Genomic DNA, 20,529 nt, shown 5'->3' on the forward strand with positions numbered 1-20,529 from the left:
GTAGTTCTCTGAGTTTGAGTCTAGCCTGTTCTATAGAGTGAATTCTAGGTCAGCATTACACAGAGAAACATTGTCTCAAAACAAACAAACAAACAAAAAAACAACCCAGGCAATTATAGCACACAACTTTAATCCCAGCACTCAGGAGGCAAAGGCAGGCAGATCTCTGTGAATTTGAGACCAGCCTGGCCTATGGAAGGAGTTCTAAAACAGCCAGGGCTACAGAGAGCCCTGAAAAACAAAACAAAACAATAATTTTTTTTATAAGAATGATGTAAAATAGTACAAAGAACATCTTTTAGCCAGATTAATAAATTGATTAAGATTGCATACAGCTCGTCCAGAGGACCTGAGTGTAATTCCTAGCACCCATATGAGGCAGCTCACAACTCCCTGTAGCCCAGGCTCCAAGAGGTTCAGCGCCCTGTTCTGGCCTCTGAAGGCACCTTTGTGCACATGGCATAAATACACAGACCACATAAATAAAAGTAAAAAAGAGTAAGTTGGATACATCGTGCCTCTTTGTCATGGAATACTTCTTTAATGCCTGCTTTCTAAGGACAAGGACATTTTTCAATAAACAAAATATGAAATAGGGCTGGACTTGGTGGTGTACTTGGGAGGCTGAGGCAGGAGGATCTCTGTGAGTTCAAGGTATCACAACCTGGTCTATGTGGTGAGTTCCAGACTATACTGAGAAACTCTGCCTCCAAAAAAAGAGAAAAATTCTGGATCTTTCAGCACAAGGTCTCCTCTGCAATAGGAATGCTTGTGTTCAGTTATAATACTTTCCTTCACCTTCTCTGCTTTAAGATATGCTGCAGAAATAGAGGTGTGGCTAGGGGTAAACTATTTGTTTAGCATTTACAAAATGTGGAGTTTGATCCTTAGAACTATAAAAAAAATAAAAATTTAAAAAATAATAATTTCAAATTTTAGAGCTGTAAAAACCCCACCACTAACAATAATAAGGAAAGTACAGCCAGGAACAGTGGTTCAAACCTACATTCCTATCATTTGGGAGGCAGAGGAACGCAGATCTCTGTGAGTTCGAGGCCAGCCTGGTGTATGGAGGACAGCCAGGACTACATAAAGAAAGCCTTCTCAAAAAAAAAAAAAGAAGAAGAAGAAGAAGAAGATGGGTAGTGGTGGTGCATGCCTTTAATCCCAGCACTTGGGAGGCAGGGACAGGCAGATCCTTGTGAGTTTGAGGCCAGCCTGGTCTACAGAGCAGTTTCTAGGACAGGCTCCAAAGCTACAGAGAAACCCTGTCATGAAAACAAACAAAAAAAAAAAAAAAAAGGAAGGAAGAAAAAGCTGATGGTACAATGAGCCATACAAGCCCAACAACCTGAACTCAATCTCTAGAACCCACTGTGGAAGGCTAGAACCAACCCCCCAATTCCCTTCTACTGTCACACATACATAGTGGCAATCTCACAAGTATGTTTGCACACACTTGTTTACAATCCCAGCACTTGAGGGATAAAAAGAGGAGTATTAAATCTGATGACAGTCTGGGCTACATAGCAAGTTCTAGATAGCCAGGACTATAAAGGAAGACCCTTGCCCCATCAAAAACAAAGACCAGGCATGGTGGCACACGCCTTTAACCCCAGCACTCTGGAGGCAGAGGCAGGCGGATGTTTGAGTTAGAAGCCAGCCTGGTACATACAGTTTCAGGCATTCCAGGGCTATATAGTGAGACCCTACCTGAAAAATATTTTTTGATTCAGAAATTTAAGTATAAAACAAGACTTACCCTGACCCATCCACCCACCCACCCACGCTCACCTCGCAAAAGCCAATTTTATTCTGTAGCCTGTTTCTCTTTGAAGAAATAAGCAAACGCGTATGTCAGGGTGCTTGGAGGACCGACCAGAGGCTTCCTCTTAACTCTTCAGCCTCCTTGGTTCCTTTCTCTGCAGCCCCTCTGTAGCAGGATGAAACAAGAACAGAGTCCCCTGGTGGACCTTAGTGGCTGAGGGTCCCCCTGTCAGAGGAATGACAGCCAACTCAAGATCTGACACCTCGCTGAGAAGCACTCCCATCTAGGTCACCGTGCCCAATTCAGGACCAGGTGAACGAATGCCCCTATCTGAACCACCTGGTGCTCAAAGTTACCCATGTCTGGTCTCAGTGAGAGGCCTACAGGAAGGGCAGATACCTGGTCGGGTAAGAATCTCAGGTCCTGTTTGATATGCAAAAGAGATCATGTAATTTCATCATTCAATATGCCTAATATCTTAAGTCGCCATGGGTCAGGCGGCCAGAATAACCAACTCACTGCCCAGGGACCTGCTCAGCCTCAGTTGTCTCCCCTGAGAGAAAGAGAGGTCTCCTCCCAGCGGCTCCAGGGTCCTTCTACTGAAAGAAGAGAGTGCTTGAGGAGCTGCATCTGCTCCCCGCCCCCCCCCCCACCTCTGTGTTTTAACCACTTCTGAGGATGAATTCAGAATCCTTTTTGAGGTTACCTTCCTTCTATTGCCTGACTGGGCCGTCGCTCTCCTTCCTCCTGCCGGCAGCTAGACAGCTGTTCCAAGGATCTGCTTTGAATTAAAAGTGGTATAGCCCTTTAAGAGAAGCATCCACAGCCTCCAGCACTGAAAGGTTCCCAGTGGCAAGATCTGAGGGTTTGTCTCTGCCTCCTCAGAAGCCACGTGCAAGCCTTCCGGAGGATCACAGGGCTGGAAAGAGGGAGCTGGAGGTCACATGGCAGCCGGCCTCTTTGGCTCTTAGAGCCTTTTGCTTCTAGTACCTGGGGCTACAACTGGACAGTTAAGGCTTTGGTACCAGCCTGAGGCTCTTTCAGCATCGAGAGCCATTATCAGCTCTACCCAGTCAGGATCAAGGACATATGCTAGACATCTCAGGGTGCTCCAGAGGCACCCCAAGAAGTTCCATGAATAAAAAGGGAGCCTCTCCCAGGGCTACACCCTTCCTCCCCTCAGCTGGGGAATGTGGCTGCACCCTAGTGACCCTCTCCAGTCAGCCCATGTCATTGCAGACAATGTCCATCAGGGTCCTCGTATTGGACTGTCTACCAGGCAGGGAAATGCGGCAGGGCAGCCCTTAGCTGTTGAGGTCCTGGTCAGAACAGTAGGGTTCAAGGCACCCCAGTGGCCTGAGCTGCTTACACTGGATCACTGTTGAGGGGCGGTAGGCCTTCATTCTCCCCTCCTGGCTCTTAGGACTCTCATGCTCCCAGTGAAGGAACTTTGACTCCTAGGATCAAGGAAACTTCCCCTTCTGCCAAGTGACTTCAATGCTGCCTACAGATGGCCACCTGTTTTCCAAGAGCCAGAACTGAAAGTCTCAGGAGTCCACAATGTCAAGCAGAAGAATGTCCCATTCTTGAAAAGGCTGGGGCTGACCCTGCTCCCTTCCACACACTGGAGTTCAGGCTAAGATAACCATCCGACTCTCAGCCGGCCACCCTACTGCTGCTGGGGAGTTGCTTTCCTCAGGTCAAGGAGGAATTCGCTGAAGAATAGGATAGGGGTATAGAGAGGAAGGGGAAACTAAAACGAGGTTTCATTTGGGGTCCTTCTAGCTCTGAGCCCTAGCCCAGATTGAGAGCTGGAGATGGGATGTTAGCTAATCCCAATCCATCAGAGTTTCCCCTCGGTGCAGGCTACAGAAAAGGGGGCTAGCCTGCCCGGTTTTCTTGTTCACTTGGGCCTCAGAGGCCAGCAGCTGGAGTGCAGAGCCACCCAGATGGCCATGTGAGGCCTGCCGGCTGAGGCCAGTGTATAACAGCTGGGCCCCAGACAGCAGGAGGTAGCAGCTGGGATTTGGAGCTGGGGAAGAGTGCAGGCTGGGGGCTGGGGATAGATACAGGGGGGAGGCCAGTCCCACATCCGGCCACAGAATTGGGTCCAGAGTTGCTGGACATGCTAAACGGGCTGGCCCAGCCCTCCAACCAGGTCATTCATCTGTTGGAAGTCACAGAGGGTCTCAGATGGGACCCATGTGCCTCTGTCTGCCCTCTGCCACACCCTGCTCCTTCCCAGCATGGGAGACCAGTTCACCCTAGACCCTAGCTCTTCTTTTCTGACATGTTCCATCTTAACTCCTTCTTCCCAGACACTGGGATCCCGCCTGCCTAGGTAAGGCCTGCAACTCCCAATAGTTAACTTTATGTTCATCTGTGTATCCTCCCCCACTCTATCCTTCTCTCCAGAACCTCAGAACCAAACCCTGAACCCTAATCCTGTTTTTTGTTTTGTTTTGCTTTTCAAGGCAGGGTTTCTCTGTATCTTTGGAGCCTGTCCTGGAACTAGCTCTTGTAGACCAGGTTAGCCTTGAACTCACAGAGATCTGCCTGCCTCTGCCTCCCCGAGTGCTGGGATTAAAGGCATGTGCCACCACTGCCCAGCTCCCAATCCTGTTCTTTAGGTATTGCTCTGAAAATGCGCAGGCCCCTGCTCCAGGGACTGTGATTTTTCCAGGCCCCCTTGCTACTGGGCACGCTCTCAATCTGAGCTAGGCAGACACACCCACTAAGAGCTTTAATGGGAGCCAGGCAAGAACAGCAGGAGGAACCATGCAGTACCCATCCCAATAAAGCAGTGGAGTAGTCAAGGCTGGGGAAGGGCACAGCCCTTGACTAGTGTCTGATGTGTTGAACATCACAGAGGAAAGTCTGAGGGCCCAGAACTCTAACGGTGACTTGTAACATTGTTCCAAGTCTGACTACAGTAAGGTGACTTGTACCATTGTTCCAAGTCTGACTACCCAGAAAGGTGACTTGTAACATTGTTCCAAGTCTGACTGCTCTTCTAGTCCTCAAGCCTCCTATACCTAGGATCTCAGACCACCCTAGTTCGTGAGATACCACCAACACTTGCCATGATAACTGTCATCACATGTTCACCAAGATGACAGTCAGAGTTCCCAGCATCATGCCTCGCTTGGTGCTCACAGCAAACCAGGTACTTTAGAGGTAAGGAATGGGGCTCAGAGACCCACAGGCCAGCAATGGTAAAGCCAGGCTCCAGATACAGAGGAAGCTCCCATCCACCACCCCATTCCATTCCCAGCTGTGAAGGGAATTGTGGATAAAACCAGCCTGTGTTATCCCAGCCAACCCATCCTCTTGGTTTCAGGCTTGGTCCAGCTTGTCCTGTGCCTATCTGCTGTCATCAAAAGTGGTAGACTGTGTTTGTTTTGAGATAGGGTCTCCTATAGTTTAGGCTGATATCAAACACTCTATGTAACTGGGGCTGGCCTCGAACCCCTGATCCTCTCTCATCTACCTCCCAAGCAGTGATCTACACCACCATTCCAAACTATGGGATTTTTAAAGGCAAAATTCAAGCAACATGGATCTAATCTTTTTGAAGTGTCACAAAGCCACATCATTCAGTAGACCTACAATGGATGCGGCCATCACCACAGTTTCAGAATGTTTTTATCACTCCCCCAAAGATAAATCACACCCCTGTTAATAGTCACTCTGTAGTTCCCTATTCTCCCAGTCTCCTGGTGGCCTCCAGTGAGGCTTTTGTCCCTGTGGAGTCTCCCATCCTGGGTATTTCATGTCAATGGAACCATACAGTATATGCCCTTTGTGTCTGGGTTATTTCATTCAGCATAGTGTTTTTAAAGACTGTAGCGTAGGTCAGAATTTTCTTTCTATAGCTGAAATGCATCCCATTGAAGAGATAAACCACACTGGTGGGCTTTTGAGCGGCTTCCACCTTTTAGCCATTGAGAACTGTGCCGCTCTGATCACTGTGCCAGCTTTTGTCTGAACACCTGTTTCTAATTCTGTGGAGACTATACCTAGGAGCGGAACTGCTGGGTCATATGGTGAATTTGTGTTTGACTTATGGAGGAGTCATTCAATTGTCTTCTGTAGCAGCTGGACCAGTCTGTACTACCCTCCACAGTCCACAGAGCTCCAGCTTCCTGCCCTCGCCAGGTCTTGTTATTTTGCGTGTTATTGCTCAGATCCACTCAAGCTGCCATGAAGCGGCATCCAGTCCAACACTGAAGAGTCTTCCATACAGTTGCGAGGATTACCGTGGCCTCTAGTTCAGGTAGAGGTGAACTGAAAGGACTTGAGTTCTGGAGTGACTTCCCCACACTTACAGTACGGGAGACTCTGGTGCAGAAGACACATGGAGTAGGCCGTAGGGGACTGTAGAAGCTTATTTAAGCTAAGAGAAGGGCTGTCGTGGGCACTTTAGTTGGAAAAAGAGGGAAGATTGACAGTGAGGGCAGAGTTGTTACGGGGAGTTTTGGTTGGAACCCCCTTTTTGTTTCTGCTAATAGTGTTAAATAAACCAAACACAAACTCATTATGGTTCGATGTGCAGGCTAAATCACGCTACGGCAAAGGTCAGAGAGTAGAATATGCAGGTCCTTGGCTTGTTCTGGAATTTCTTTGGCAATCATAACCACCACCCCGCTGAGCACTTTCATGCATGGGCTCCTGTAATCCCACAACAACCCTCCAATGGAGGTACGGTCACTGCTTCACTTTAAAGAATAGGAAACGGAGGCACAGAGAGAGGTCACAGGCATTGCCCAAAATCTTCCCATCAGGAAATGGCTTGGGGCCAGGACAGTGTGCAATCTAGTCCTGTGCATGCACCGTACAGCCATGCCTGGTGCAGCCTAACCCTGTGCAGTCATGCCTTGTACAGCCATAACCAATGTAGCTTATCCCCGTGCAGCCGTGCCCTGTGTGCGGGCATGCCCTGTACGGCCATGTCCTGTGCAACTTAGCTCTGTATAGCTATGCCCTGTGCAGCTTAGCCTGTGCAATCATGCTCAGTGCAGCCTAGCCCTGGTGCAGCCTGGCCCTGTGTGCAGCCATGCCTTGCCTGCAGCCATGCCTTCCAGCTGGAAGTTAGCATTTGACTGCTGAGACGTGGACTAATGGGCTCCTTGACTGGAAATCTTCTAGTGCATGTTCTTGCTCAATCCTTATTTCTACCCTGAGTCAGCTTTGGCTACTGAGGATAAGGGCTTAACAGAACATCTCAGAACCATGGAACTGCTGCCCAGGGCCAGTCTCAAGCACAGACTAAGCTGATCCAACAATAGAGAGATAGCAAATGTGGGTTTCTTTTTTCTTCTTTCCTTTTTCGAGGCAGTTTGTTTGTGTAACCTTGACTGGCCTGTAACCTGCTCTGAAGATCAGGCTGGCCTTGAACTCACAGAGATCTGCTCCCAACTGTTGAGGTTAAAGGTATGCACTACCACCACCTGGCCCTCTTTTTTTAAAAAAAAATTATTTTATTATTATTTGTATGTGTATGAGGGCTTTGCCTGCACGTATGTCTGTGTACCATGTGTGTGCCTGGTGCCCAAGGAGACCAGAGGAGGGCTTTGTATTCTCTGAAACTAGAGTTACAGTTGTGAGCCACCCTGTGGGTTCTGGAAATGGAACTTGGGTTCTTTGCAAGAGCAGCAAGTGCTCTTACCCGCTGGGCCATCTCTCCACCCCAAATGTGAATTTCTGAATGAGCAGAGCTTGGTGCAGTCTCTCAGCTTCCCTGAATTCAGTTTCCATCTGGAAGCAGAACGCACATTTGCACCAGGTGCTTGTGAATGGACCCAGAGTCTGTGACTTCCAGCCAGCCTCATTTTGGGTTCTGCAGTTTACCCTTCCCTTTGGCTTCTCACTGTATCCTGGGATAGCTGGCCTACTGTATACTAGGGTATATTGGGAACTTGTTTTCTGCAGCTATCAGCCAGGAGAACAATTGCAGGCTGGCCTTGCAGCCCCGGTGGAGACGTCTTCCCGGCTCCTCCCTAGATTCCTGCCTAGGAGGTGCAGCGGGTACCCACTAGATGAAGCAGGCTTCTCCTGCCATGAATTAGAATGTGGGCAGCTGAAGCCCTGCTCGAGGTTTGGACCCGTGTCCTATAAGGCAGGTGTGTTTCCTGTTTCTAGAAAAAGCTGCCAGACTGCAAGCAGAAGGCAAAGGAAACCAAGCGGCTGGCTTGCGGCGCACCTAGGGCGGGTGTATTTGGTTTTATGCATCTAGTTTGGCCGTTGCTATCATCATCACCAGTCCGGCTCCCCCAACTTTGATTATTTATCCATTTATTTAACATTAGAGGTTCACTGTGTCGCCATGGCTGGCTTAAAACCCGCAGCAATCTCCTTGCCTTCTGTGCACGCCACATTTGGCTCCTGGTTTTGATTTCTGACGGGAATTTCAATACCGCTGGTCACCTGAGCCTTGGGATGTGTAGAGGAGGTGGGCACAGTAGGTGAGATGACTTGGTAGGTGCAAGGAGGTCTCCAAGCTGGCGACTTATCCGTTCCTCAGTCCTCTTCTCCTCCAGTGGCGGCAGGGAGAGGTTCTTAGAGGTCTTCTTCATGGGGTGCAGCAGCAAGGGACTTTACCAAGGCCTACCAACCTCGTTAAGTCGCAGCACTGCCTCTGACCTACATCTCCTAACATCTGCGGGCTCCGGCACCGGCACGGGATAGGGAGATTCTTCCGCGGGCTGAGTTCACACGCCCAATCTTTCCTGCAGGTCGACCCCGAAAAGCCGGGGCTTGGGCCCCACCTGTCCGCTGCTTGCAGAGCCCCCCCCCCCTGCGCCGCTACTACCGGCCCCTCGGCGCGGAGCCCTGTGTCCGCCGCCGCTTTGATCCCGGGGGCCCCGCTGGATAAAAGTCTCGGGCGGCTCTGCGCCAGCGCCAGAGAGGGAGCGCAGCGCTGTCGGACGCACCAGCAGGATAGCGCAACTCGAGCAACTACGAGGATCTACGGTGAGCGCAGGACTCCAGGCGGTGCGAAGCGTGCGGAGGGGACCCGAGTGCGAGTCTCCCAAGAATGCACTGGGCTTGGGCGCGGGAGGGAAGGCCCCGGCGGCTCCAGGTGAACGCTCGCACCCTGAGCCTTGGCCCGTCGGGCTCGGCAGCTGCGCAGCGGGCAGAGCGCCCCCCGATGCGGAAAGGCCTCTTCCTCCGGGCCGCCGGGCCGCTCCAAAGGCGGGGGTAGCGGCGCCGGGCTGGCCGCGGAGAATGGAGCTGCCTCGGGCCAGCCCGGCCGCGCTGCCCCCCACGGAGCCGGGCCGGGAGCGCCTCCGGCGGCCGCAACGGGTTAGTCCAGGCCCCTCCGTCAGGCTTGTGGTTTGGGAAGAAAAGGCTAAACCTCCGCCAAGAAAAGAGTGAGCGCAGCCCCCTCCCCCCTGCCGCGCCCGGGCGGCGGCGGCACTTCTAACGCGCGGGCACCCGGGCAGCCGCGGCCCCCGCAAACTACGCCCAGCTCGTCCCCCGCCGCTCATTGGCGCGGGCCCGAGCCAGCGCACCCAGACTCTGCGTTGCCCTCGGCCGGCTACGCGCGTAGCCCGAGCTGCGGAGACCGGTGGCGCCTGACTCCACAGCCTCGACGCCGAGAGTCGGCCCCGCCGCCCAGGGCAGGAGCAACGCGCGGCAGCCGGGGCCGAGGAGCAGCAGTGGCCCGCGCGCCCCCTGGCCCGGCGCCCCAAGCCGCCGACTCCTCACAGCCGCCCGCTCTCCGCAGGTGGCCACAGGCCGGAGTGACATTGCCATGGGCGGAGAGGTGCGCGTGCTGCTACTGCTGGGCCTGCTGCACTGGGTTGGGGGCAGCGAGGGCAGGAAGACCTGGCGGCGCCGTGGCCAGCAGCCTCCCCAGCCGCCGCCCCCGCCGCCGCCCCCGCAGCGGGCTGAGGTGGCGCCGGGCGCCGGGCTGCCGGTGGAGAGCTTCCCGCTGGACTTCACGGCCGTGGAGGGCAACATGGACAGCTTTATGGCGCAAGTCAAGAGCCTAGCACAATCCCTGTACCCCTGCTCTGCGCAGCAGCTCAACGAGGATCTGCGCCTTCACCTCCTACTGAACACGTCGGTGACCTGCAATGACGGCAGCCCCGCCGGGTAAGGCCGGCGCTGGGCATGACCCCGGGAGGCCGTCGGCCCTGCTTGGCTGGCCCCGCCGGTGCCCCGCGCCTAGCTTGCCGCCCGTCCCATCGCTCGTGGCGCCCGCATCCTCTGCCTCCCTGCGCGCGCACTAACGCGGAGACTGCGCTGGACCCTCCCTATTTTCAATGGCAGATCTGGTCCTCAGAGGAAAGGGTTCCATTCGGGAGTCCAACGCTGTTGGCCCTGGGGAGGGCCTGGCTCGGTGCCTCCCAAAGTGGGGGAGGGGGCAGCTCTTGAAGCCCTGACCTGAGGCCAGCTCCGGTGCTGACCCCTTGGCCACCGTGCACACCCGCCTTTGTGCTCAGGCCCTCGGACAGAACTGCAGTCCTAGAGTGACCCCGACTCCAGTAAAAAGAGACAACACTGAGGGACAGGAGGTTCCCGTCTCAGGGTTTCCACTGTGCACACCAGATTGGTTCGGGACAGTCAGGAATCTGAGCACGGGAGCAAGGAGAGGGCCCAGAAAGGACCGAAGGCCCCAGGTGTAGCATTCACACACGCACTCAGCTTTGGAGTAGATAGAGAACACAGGTGAAGCTGGGCGGTAGGAAGGGACTGTGGGTGCCCACGCGCTCAGTTGATCGATGTCATTCTGGGCCTTGATAGGAGGCTGTGACACAGCCTCATAGGCTCCCCGCATCTCGCCGCTCTCCCCTACCCCTACCGGTTTACAGGCCTCTAGCCCTTGCATTTCTCACTATGCAAACGCCACTGCGTTCCCGGGAGCGCCTCTCTTCAACTGTCATCCGCGCCAGGGTTAACACAGGTCCCTTGCGGGGCGGGCTGTGGGAATTTTCCACGGACCAGACGGCCCTCCTTTTCCCCCCTCCTCACGATCGCCACCTCCGGGGAATCAGCCGGGTTCCACTAGTCTTTGCGTTCAGTTTGAGATTGGCCGCGGGCGCCCCCGTGCGGCTGCGGTGAGCTCCAGGCAACAGGTGGAATGACCCTTTCGGTACCGGACTTGGAAAGGGTCGAGGATTAGGGCTTTGGAGTGGAGGGTAGCGATTGGCGGTGGCTCAGGTATCCTTAACTGACTGCCTGCCCTGTGCGCCTTCCCTGCAGCTACTACTTGAAGGAGTCCAAGGGCAGTCGGCGGTGGTTACTCTTTCTGGAAGGTAAGTTCTAGAGGCTGAGGTGTGTGGTGCAGGAGGGGCTCCCTCTGGACTCAGAACCGAGCCTAGTGCCTGTGCCTGCAGGCGGCTGGTATTGCTTCAACCGTGAGAACTGCGACTCCAGATACAGTACTATGCGGCGTCTCATGAGCTCCAAAGACTGGCCGCACACACGCACAGGTCAGCAACACAACTGGCCAGTCTGGAGGAAGTGGCGGAATAGTCAGATTCGGCCTCTAGGAAGGACCCGTTCACCCCTGGAACCCGATCCCAGGTCCCAGTTTTTGAAATTATAGTGAACTCATCCTTGCTTTTTGGTATGGTGACTCCTTGGGTAACTAAGTCCAGCCATCCCCTCACCATTCCCTATCCATCCTAGCACCTCGGTTCAGACCAAGGCCCACCCTCTTCCCTGGTTGAGGCCATCAGGAAGGAAGTGCCCATCCCTGCCTTTCCCCTACCTCTGTTTCCCCAGGTACTGGGATTCTATCCTCCCAGCCAGAGGAGAACCCTCATTGGTGGAACGCCAATATGGTGTAAGAGAGCCTGGATTTCCCTTGGTGGGGGCTCCTTCCTGGGAGTCTTTCCTATAGAGTCCTGTCCTGTGGGGTCCTTCTTAGAGCATGGGGGTTCATTCTTGGGGGGCTGGCCTTTGCAGGGGGTCATATTTGGGGTAGTCTTTAGTGGAGGTCTTGGTTCTTCCTGGGGGCGATGGTCCTTTTCAGAGGATCCTCTTGGGGAGGTCTTTCCTAAGGGTCCTTCCTGTTTTAGAAGGCATCCTTTCTACTCTTCCTTCCTGGGACGATGATTTCTCTAGGGAGTTCCTTCTTAGGGGGACCTTCCTGGGAAGGGGGTCCTTCCTGAGGGTCTTGTCCTGGGCAGCATTTTTCTTGGGGCCTTTCACGGTAACCGAGGGCCATGGCGGGCTTACCTGATCCCTGTTACAGCTTCATCCCCTACTGCTCCAGTGACGTTTGGAGTGGGGCTTCACCCAAGCCTGAGAAGAGTGAGTCCCTGGCTTCCCAGCCGCTTGAGACAGGGCAGGGTGGTAAACTTCTGGGGAAACACAGGCTTTCTCAAGCTTTTCGTAGCATGCCTTAGGGTTCCTGCTTGTCTGTGACTCACCTGGCCCCCGAGGGATCCCCAAGCAGGGCCTCGAGCCCTTGGTCCTCCCTCCTCAGTCTGCCCCATCCCTAGAGAGAGCCCAGACCCCTCTTCTTGCCTCCTGGAGAAGGAGACCTTGTCCTGTGTCCAGCTTCACCTAAAGCTACCCTTTGCCTTACAGATGAGTACGCCTTCATGGGCTCCCTCATCATCCAGGAGGTGGTGCGGGAGCTGCTGGGCAAGGGACTGAGTGGGGCAAAGGTGCTGCTGTTGGCTGGGAGCAGGTAAGCAGAATGCACCCAAGGGACGAGGACTTTGTCTGGAGGGAGCAAGGGGCTGTTGCGGCCGCTATGGGACTTGGGTAGGGTGGTGTCTGGGTGGAGGAATCCGAACGGGAACTGTTTGCAGTCCTGGAATCTATCCTCAGAGCTTTACTGACTCCGGCCTTGGCAGGCAGGAGCAGGGAGGTCGGCCTCATTTGGAGCACCTTAGAGGTCTGGGTTCAGAGTGTTTGCACTGGAAACTGTTTAGAAAATGCTTCTGGACCCCCAAGGGTGTTAGGCTGCAGCCACCTAGGTGGTAGGTTAGTGGTCAGTTGTGTTATGATGTCTCTTCTTGAGGACATGGTGTCAGGGTAGGCTGGGCTGATGCCTGCTGGTCAGTGACCGTATTCCATCAGGAACACAGAACGCTTGCCTGGACCGGATGATGGGGCCTGGTACACGGGACTTAGGCATCTTTTTCTTTGGATAGAGAAACTGATACAGGAAAAAAGAGGGGAAGAAGAGGCAGCTCTGTGTCCTGCCGACCTCAGCCGTGGGTCAGTGCTTAGAACTTACCGGTCCTCTGTCTGCAGACCGTGAGGGACAGAGGCCCACGAGTCTTGCAGACAGCTTGTCTGCAGTCAGGATGCTTTACTCAGAGGTAGACCATCCTCAGGACTAAAGCTGGGGCTGAGCCAGCTCTGGGTGGACAGCAAGCACCTCTCTCCAGCCACTTGGCCTCATGTCTGGCCTTCCCTCAGCGCTGGGGGCACCGGGGTGCTGTTGAATGTAGACCGTGTGGCCGAGCTGCTGGAGGAGTTGGGCTACCCATCCATCCAGGTGCGGGGCCTGGCTGACTCAGGCTGGTTCCTAGACAACAAACAGTATCGCCGATCAGACTGCATCGATACTATCAACTGTGCACCCACAGAGGCCATCCGCCGTGGCATCAGGTGCCAGGGGTGTGGGTGGAGGGCAGCCCCCATGCCCAAACCCTTTCTCATGCCTGGGGTGAGGAGTACCCTATGATTGTGGTTGCAGGTACTGGAACGGCATAGTCCCAGAGCGCTGTCAGCGCCAGTTCAAGGAAGGGGAGGAATGGAATTGCTTCTTTGGCTACAAAGTATACCCGACTCTGCGCTGTGAGTGGCCAGTTCAGTGAGGCCTTTGGGAAGGGGTGGGATACTCTGAATTATGCACCAGTCCTGAAATGAAAGAGGTTAGACCACAGATCTTATGTTGTTTCACAAAAGTAGGCATGCCTACACCGAGGTGAACAGTTGTTCCTACTTAGCTGGGACTGTCACGATTTTATCACCCAAGCAAATTGGTACCATTTGCAATGGCAACAGAGCCAAATTCAAATGCTTCCTTTCTGTATTTTGAGGTCACCAAACAGTTCCCCCAACCCCACTTTCCAAAGAATAGTGAGGTCCCATGCCAAGGGACTACATCGTCAAATCTAAGTGAGAGAGACCCTGAGAGCCAGGCCACAGTAAAAGTGGGTTTTCAAGAGTCCTTTGAAGGAGAATGGACTTTAAAAGAATCGGGACTAAAGTGTAGCATGCTTACCCAGCATGCTCAGGGCTTGGGGTTCTTCTCCTCCATATCAAACAAAGACCAGGAACTTGGACTGTGTGGAGCACAGCTGGTCTGTGAACTTGCTGGGAGCAGGACCACAGCAGAGGCAGGCAGGCCAAACTGAGCCACATCTCCCCCCCCCCCCCCCCAGGTCCAGTGTTTGTGGTACAGTGGCTTTTCGACGAGGCCCAGCTGACCGTGGATAATGTACATCTCACGGGGCAGCCGGTTCAGGAGGGTCAGTGGCTATACATCCAGAATCTGGGCCGAGAACTGCGTGGCACGCTCAAGGATGTGCAGTGAGTGTGTGCAAGGGATTTGGGCTGGGCGATTTATGCAGTTCCTCCAAGCCATTTGACTTAAAAAAAAAATAGGTCTTGAGGACGGGCATGGTGACACTTAGGAGACAGAGGCAGGTGAATTCCTGTGAGTTCAAGGCCAGTCTAGTCACATAGTGAGACCCTGGATGGATGGATGGATGGATGGATAGATAGATAGATAGATGGATGGATGGATGGATGGATGGGTGGGTGGATAGATAGATGATAGGTAGGTAGATAGATAGATAGATAGAATAGAAGGCTCCCACTGAGGTCATCAGGCATAGTGCTTGCCCAGCATATACAAAGCCCTGGAATTAATCCCCAGCATCACAGATGTCACACACTGTGTAATCCCAGCATCTGAGAGATAGAAAGAAGAAGACAGGAAATCAAGGTCATTTTTTGACTACGCGGTTAGTTTGAGCCTGGCCTGGACTACATGAGACCCAGCCTCAAGGGAAAAAAAAAGATTCATGTGTTCAAGATAGCCTCCTGCTTCTGCCTAGCAGATTCTGGCAGGATGGGGTGTACCTGCATCAGGTTTTGGAGGCTCGAAGGGGAAGGGTCAGTGTGGATCATGTGGTCATCTGGCAAAGGGCAGGCTGTGGGACTCAAGCTGATTGTCTCCCTACCAGGGCCAGCTTTGCCCCCGCCTGCCTCTCACACGAGATCATCATCCGGAGGTCAGTGTCCCCTGGGTTTTAGGTGCTTGCATATGTAGTACTAACTCCATAGGCCTGTAGGCCCCTCCCAAACCCCTAGGCATCGTTCCACGAGCCCCTCGGAGCCCTCCAAAGCACACCAGTCATGCTGCGGAGTTGAAATGCAGCCCCCAAAAGGACAGTGATGGCCTCAGTGACCCCACCTGGGTTCTTTCTACAGCTACTGGACGGATGTCCAGGTGAAGGGGACCTCACTGCCCCGGGCACTGCACTGCTGGGATCGAAGCTTCCATGACAGCCATAAGGCCAGCAAAACCCCCATGAAGGGCTGCCCCTTCCACCTGGTAGACAGTTGCCCCTGGCCCCACTGCAATCCCTCCTGCCCTACTATCCGGGACCAGTTCACAGGGCAAGAGATGAACGTGGCGCAGTTCCTTATGCACATGGGCTTCGATGTGCAGACGGTGGCTCAGCAGCAGGGCATGGAGCCCAGCAAGCTGCTGGGGATGTTGAGTAGCGGGAACTAGACAGCTTGGAGGAAGAGGCGGCACAGAGGGGCTGCTCCACTTGCTGTCCCTGGGAGCTCAGCTCTACGTCCAAGCCCTTCCGCCACTCCCAGGACCCACCTGGGTGTGGATGCCTGACTGCCTGTATTCTCCCACTGCATTCAGGAGGCCTGGCCAGAGGAGTGGTGTTCTCTGAGCCCTGCCACAACTTGGGGGACCCTTCCCCCGACATCTGTTTCCCTAGCCCCCAGCCCAGTTTGGGGAGGGAGCCAGGGCAAAGCAAGCACTGGATTCCTGAGCCCATCAGTTCAGACGGTCCCTCCTAGCCCCCAGCTGATCATGCTCTTTTGTATTATTTTATAAAGTGACTTTTTTATTACTTAAATTTTAAAAAATGGAAATTAAGAAATATATGATGGATGATATTGTTTTGTAACATATTTTTTCTTAATAATTAAATAAAAAAATAACAGAAGTTCACCCTAAAACTTTGATTATTGGAAAAGCCTTTCTACTCATTTTGATTGTGTTCCTAGGGCAGCATAGGACTGGAAGAGGGACCAGGGAACCCCAATCTCTGACACATTCTTGGATGTTCGGTAGCCCCCACTTCACCTGTTTAACCCCCTTCCTAAGGCAGCCCCATTCATTCATTCATTCATTCATTCAGCAGAATGAATTCATTCAGTTCCTATTGTTGGTGATTACAACTCATCTTGATTTTTTCTTCTTTTTTTTCTTTCATTCTTTTTTTTTTTTTCTGTTTGAGACAGGGTCTCTACTATCTATGTAGCTCTGGCTGTCCTGGAACTCACAGAGACCATCCTGCCTCTGCCTTCCAAGTGTTGGGATTAAAGGCACGGGCCACCACACCAAACAAGTTTTTCATGTTTATGAGTGTTTCACCTGTATGGATGTGTACCATGGGCATGCCTGGTGCTCACAGAAGTCAGAAGAGAAGGCACCAGGTGCCCTAGCATTGGTGGGTGCTGGAAAGGTGACTCGGTTGGTAAAAATGCTGGCCATACAAACATGAGGTCAGGATAGCCTGGTCTACAGAATGAATTCCAAGACAGCTAGAACAACACAGAGAAACCCTGTTTCATAAAACAAAAACTTGAAGACCAGGGTTTGATTCCTAGGACCCATGTAGGAAGCTGGATGTGGTGATACACATATGTAGTCTGAGCTTGGGGAGGTAAAGACAAGTGGATCCCGTAGGTTGTTGGCCAGCAGCCAGCTTGACCTAATCGAGAGCCCCAGGTCCCATTGAGAGAGAGAGATCCTAACAGAGAGAGAGAGAGAGAGAGAGAGAGAGGAGAGGAGAAAAACAACAACATTACAAGTGGTGGCACACACCTTTAATCCCAGCACGAAGGAGACAGGCAGGCGGATCTCTAAATTTATAGCGAGCCTGGTTTACATAGTGAGCTCCACACCAGTCAAGGATTAGTACTGAGAACCTATCTCAAATAAACAAGCAAACAAAAAACAAAAAGAGCATAACAAAACCACAGAAACCAAGATGGGGGCTGGAGAGATGACTCAGTGGCTCAAAGTGTATGCTGCTCTTTCCAAAGACCTGAGTTAGGTTCCCAGCACCCACCCCAGTCCAGTGCTTTCTCCTGGCCTCTGCAGGCACGCTTACCCACACGTGCACACACACACTCCCATAAAGATACGCATACATAGCCAGGCAGCGGCGGTGCTGGCCTTTAATCCCAGCACTCAGGAGGCAGGAGTAGTCAGATCTCCATGAGTTCCAGGCTAGCCTGGTTTACAAAGCGAGTTTCAGAACAGTCAGGGATACACAGAGAAATCCTGTCTCAAGACAAAAACAAAGTGAACTGGAAAAATGCCTAGTGAGATCCCACACTAGAGCCTGGAGCGATGACTCAGCAGTTAAGAGCCCTTGCTCCTCTTCCAGAGGACCAGTGTTGGATTCCCTGCACCCACGTGGTTACTCAAAACTGCCAGTTTCAAAATCTCATGCCCTCTTCTCGCTTCCAAAGTGGCTGCATGCAAAAGGTACACATGACCTGCGAGGTTGTCAACTTGACTACACCTGGAATTAGCTAAAACTCAAGTGGCTGGGTACACCTGGGAGGGTTTTTCTTTTTCTTTCTTTTTCCTTTTCTTTTTCCCTTCCTTCCTTCCTTCCTTCCTTCCTTTCTTTCTTTCTTTCTTCCTTGCTTGCTTTGGAGCCTGTCCTGGAACTTGGTCTATAGACCAGGCTAGCCTCAAACTCACAGAGATCTGCCTGTCTCTGCCTCCCGGGTTCTGGGATTAAAGGCGTGCGCCACCATCGTCCGGCTGGGAATTTGTTCTTAATGAAATCATTGTAAGTGGGAAGGTCCAATTTTAATCCGTATCCTTTGAGGTGGGAAGAGCCACCTTCCTTCTGGGCCACACCTTCTGGTGGAAGCCTCGATAAAGGATTTGGAGGAAGGAAACTCATTCTCTCTGCCTGTTTACCCTCACTCTTCACTGGCAAGTAGGCTTGGAAATCATTTCTTCAGGATTCTGGTGTAGCCAGGCGGTGGTGGTGCACACCTCTAATCCTAGCACTCAGGAGAAAGAGGCAGGTGGATCTCTATGAGTTCGAGGCCAGCCTGGTCTACAAGAGTTAGTTCCAGGACAGCTAGGACTATTACACAGAGAAACCCTGTGGATTCTGGTGTATACTAAAGACCAGGAGAGACATTCAGCCTGGATTCTTAGACTTTCTGTTGGTGGACAGTCATTGTTGAGCTAGCTGGATCCCAGTTTGTAAGACACTCTAATAAATAAATTCCATATATATATATATATATATATATATATATATATATATATTAAAAAGGCCTGAGCTAGGCAGTGGTGGCACACAGCTTTAATCCTAGCACTCAGGAGGCAGAGACAGGTGAATCTCTGTGTTCGAGGCCAACCTGGTCTACAAGAGCTAGTTCCAGGACAGGCTCCAAAGCTACAGAGAAACCCTGTCTCGAAAAACCAAAAATAAAATAAAAAAGGCCTGAAGACCTAGGTGAACACTGCATCTCAGTAACACATGGTGTGTTTAGAAATCTCAGAAACAAGTACCTTAGATCTGGTGATCAGTGTGTCTCCATGATGCTAAGAATCCTGCAAAGACTGTTGGGTAATAGGCGGATGCATAAATAGGATTACCCCGTTTATCCTTATGGCTGACCTCCCTGTGATCCAGATATTCAGCCATGTATGGTGTTCCCTCCTTGGTCTTCCTACCAGAGGCTTTTAGCTTGGAATTGAATCATGGGGAAACATTCCTACGGTACACACTGGAGGACACTCCACCACCAAACCCTTGGCTTAGACTCTTGAAAACACTGGTGTGTCTGTAACAGGGCCCCAGACCTCTGTAGGCCCCCAGATCTTTGTACTCCACCATGTAAGTGTTTTCTGTGCTCTAAAACTCAGCACATAGACAACACCACCTGCCAAAAATGAAAACCAAGACCTAATCCATCAAAGCCACAGTTCTGGGAAAGTCTCTAAATACACTAGCCTTGCTTTTCGGCTTCCCTAGCTCTGATTCTGGCTAACTTTTCTTGGTAACTGAACATGTCGACCCAGGACATGGTTTTTGTGCTTAAAAGCTCACCCTGAGGAGGGTTCAGGGCTACTCTGGAGTCCTGAATATCCAGTGTAGTTGCTGACTGGCTAATAAAGACTTGCTATTGGCTTAAGCCCATGTCTGAGCAGTCTCCTTTGGTAAATACCCCACAACAGTCGCCAAGCACAAGATGGGGGCGTCCCACCCCAGATAAAGTACGATGAGCCACTGCAGTCCTGTGCAGAGCCTAATTCCTGATCAGGTCTGGATAGACATGCGTAAAAAGCTACACAGTATACCCTGAGAATAAGTGAGGAGCTTGAGCACCAGTGTGTTTCAAGTGATTGTCCTGAACCGTTTTGTTTGTTTTTGTTTTTTAATAGATCTTTCTTTCTTTCTTTCTTTCTTTCTTTCTTTCTTTCTTTCTTTCTTGGTTTTCAAGACACGGTTTCTCTGTGTTGCTTTGGAGCCTGTCCTGGAACTAGCTCTTGTAGACCAGGCTGGCCTCGAATTCACAAAGATCCACCTGCTTCTGCCTCCCAAGTGCTGGGATTAAAGGCGTGCGCCACCATGGCCTGGCTGTTTTATCTATTTGTATTTTATATGTATGGGTGCTTTGCCTACAGTTATCTCTATGCCCCATGTGTGTGTCTGGTGCCAGCAGAGGCCAGAAAAGACCGTTGGAATTCCCAGGACCAGAATTACAGAAAGTTGCAGGCAGCTGTGTGGGTACTGGGACCCAAATCCCCATCTTCTGTAAGAGCAAGAGGAACTCTGAACTGTTGAGATATCTCTCCAACCCTCTGTCCAGAAACTTTTGAGTGACTTCTCCGGGGCATAGCCTGTGGCTATATTAGCAGTATTAATTAATTACGAAAGCAAACCACCAAGTATGAACCGTTCTGCGGACTGTGGAGTTCAGCAGGAGAGCACTTGCCTGGTATTGCTGAGGCCCGCGATTCCGCCTACAACTGCAAAAACAAAGAGACTCAATCTTGATCCTAGGTGAAAGGCGCAGAGGTACTGGTTTGCTCTGGTTTTGACTCTTCTGTAGATCTGATGCTTTCCACTTATAAGCTGAAGAGAGGTCTACGAAGATCTCTCAGTAGATATTAACGTGATCGACTCTGGGTACAAAGGTTGGATTGTTCCTTCTCGCTTACTCTGCTGACTGAACTCGAACAGGCACCATTCTGTTGTCATAATTATTTTTCCACAAAGAAAAAACTTAAAAAGAGGAGCAGTCAAGAGCCCTGACTGCTCTTCCAGACGACCTGGGTCTGGGTCCTAGCACCCACATGTCAGCTCACAGTCCTGGTACAAATATATGCAGGCAGGCAAAACACTCACAGACATAAAATAAAAATAAAGAAATCTTAGCCAGGTGTGTGTGGTCCATCCCTTTATTCCAGCACTGCAGAAGTACACCAGATCTCTGTAGGTTCAAGGCCAGCCTGGTCTACACAGTGAGTTACAGGACAGCCAGAG

General features: G+C 52.0%; 1 protein-coding gene across 3 annotated transcripts; it reads left to right on the forward strand.

Annotated features, from left to right (window-relative positions):
- The first annotated feature begins 8,697 nt into the window (after positions 1-8,697).
- On the forward strand, positions 8,698-15,944 carry LOC121444128 (palmitoleoyl-protein carboxylesterase NOTUM). 3 transcript variants are annotated; one of them, XM_041645917.1, is made up of 12 exons: positions 8,698-8,740; positions 9,498-9,868; positions 10,979-11,031; positions 11,113-11,208; positions 11,504-11,564; positions 11,976-12,034; positions 12,314-12,416; positions 13,157-13,348; positions 13,437-13,537; positions 14,128-14,275; positions 14,935-14,982; positions 15,182-15,944. In XM_041645917.1, the coding sequence occupies exons 2-12, from the start codon at positions 9,525-9,527 to the stop codon at positions 15,486-15,488; spliced, it is 1,512 nt and encodes a 503-aa protein (XP_041501851.1). In that variant the 5' UTR covers positions 8,698-8,740; positions 9,498-9,524; the 3' UTR covers positions 15,489-15,944. The 3 variants fall into 3 exon arrangements, with proteins under 3 accessions (XP_041501851.1, XP_041501850.1, XP_041501852.1); XM_041645916.1 differs by lacking the exon at positions 8,698-8,740 and adding an exon at positions 8,879-9,073; XM_041645918.1 differs by lacking the exons at positions 8,698-8,740; positions 11,504-11,564; positions 11,976-12,034 and adding an exon at positions 8,879-9,073.
- The last annotated feature ends 4,585 nt before the right edge of the window (positions 15,945-20,529 follow it).

Source organism: Microtus oregoni, unplaced genomic scaffold (assembly GCF_018167655.1).
Source record: "Microtus oregoni isolate MIOR12 unplaced genomic scaffold, Mior012 000117F_ref0000505, whole genome shotgun sequence".
Classification (NCBI taxonomy): Eukaryota; Metazoa; Chordata; class Mammalia; order Rodentia; family Cricetidae; genus Microtus; species Microtus oregoni.

What these genes read in the sequence shown, in the direction of transcription:
- LOC121444128 (XM_041645916.1), top strand. Translation starts at nt 8,996, where the DNA reads ATGGAGCTGCCTCGGGCCAGCCCGGCCGCGCTGCCCCCCACGGAGCCG. An exon ending in GCCTCCGGCGGCCGCAACGG is followed by an intron (nt 9,074 to 9,497) that starts GTTAGTCCAGGC and finishes CGCTCTCCGCAG; the next exon opens with GTGGCCACAGGCCGGAGTGA. An exon ending in AGTATACCCGACTCTGCGCT is followed by an intron (nt 13,538 to 14,127) that starts GTGAGTGGCCAG and finishes CCCCCCCCCCAG; the next exon opens with GTCCAGTGTTTGTGGTACAG.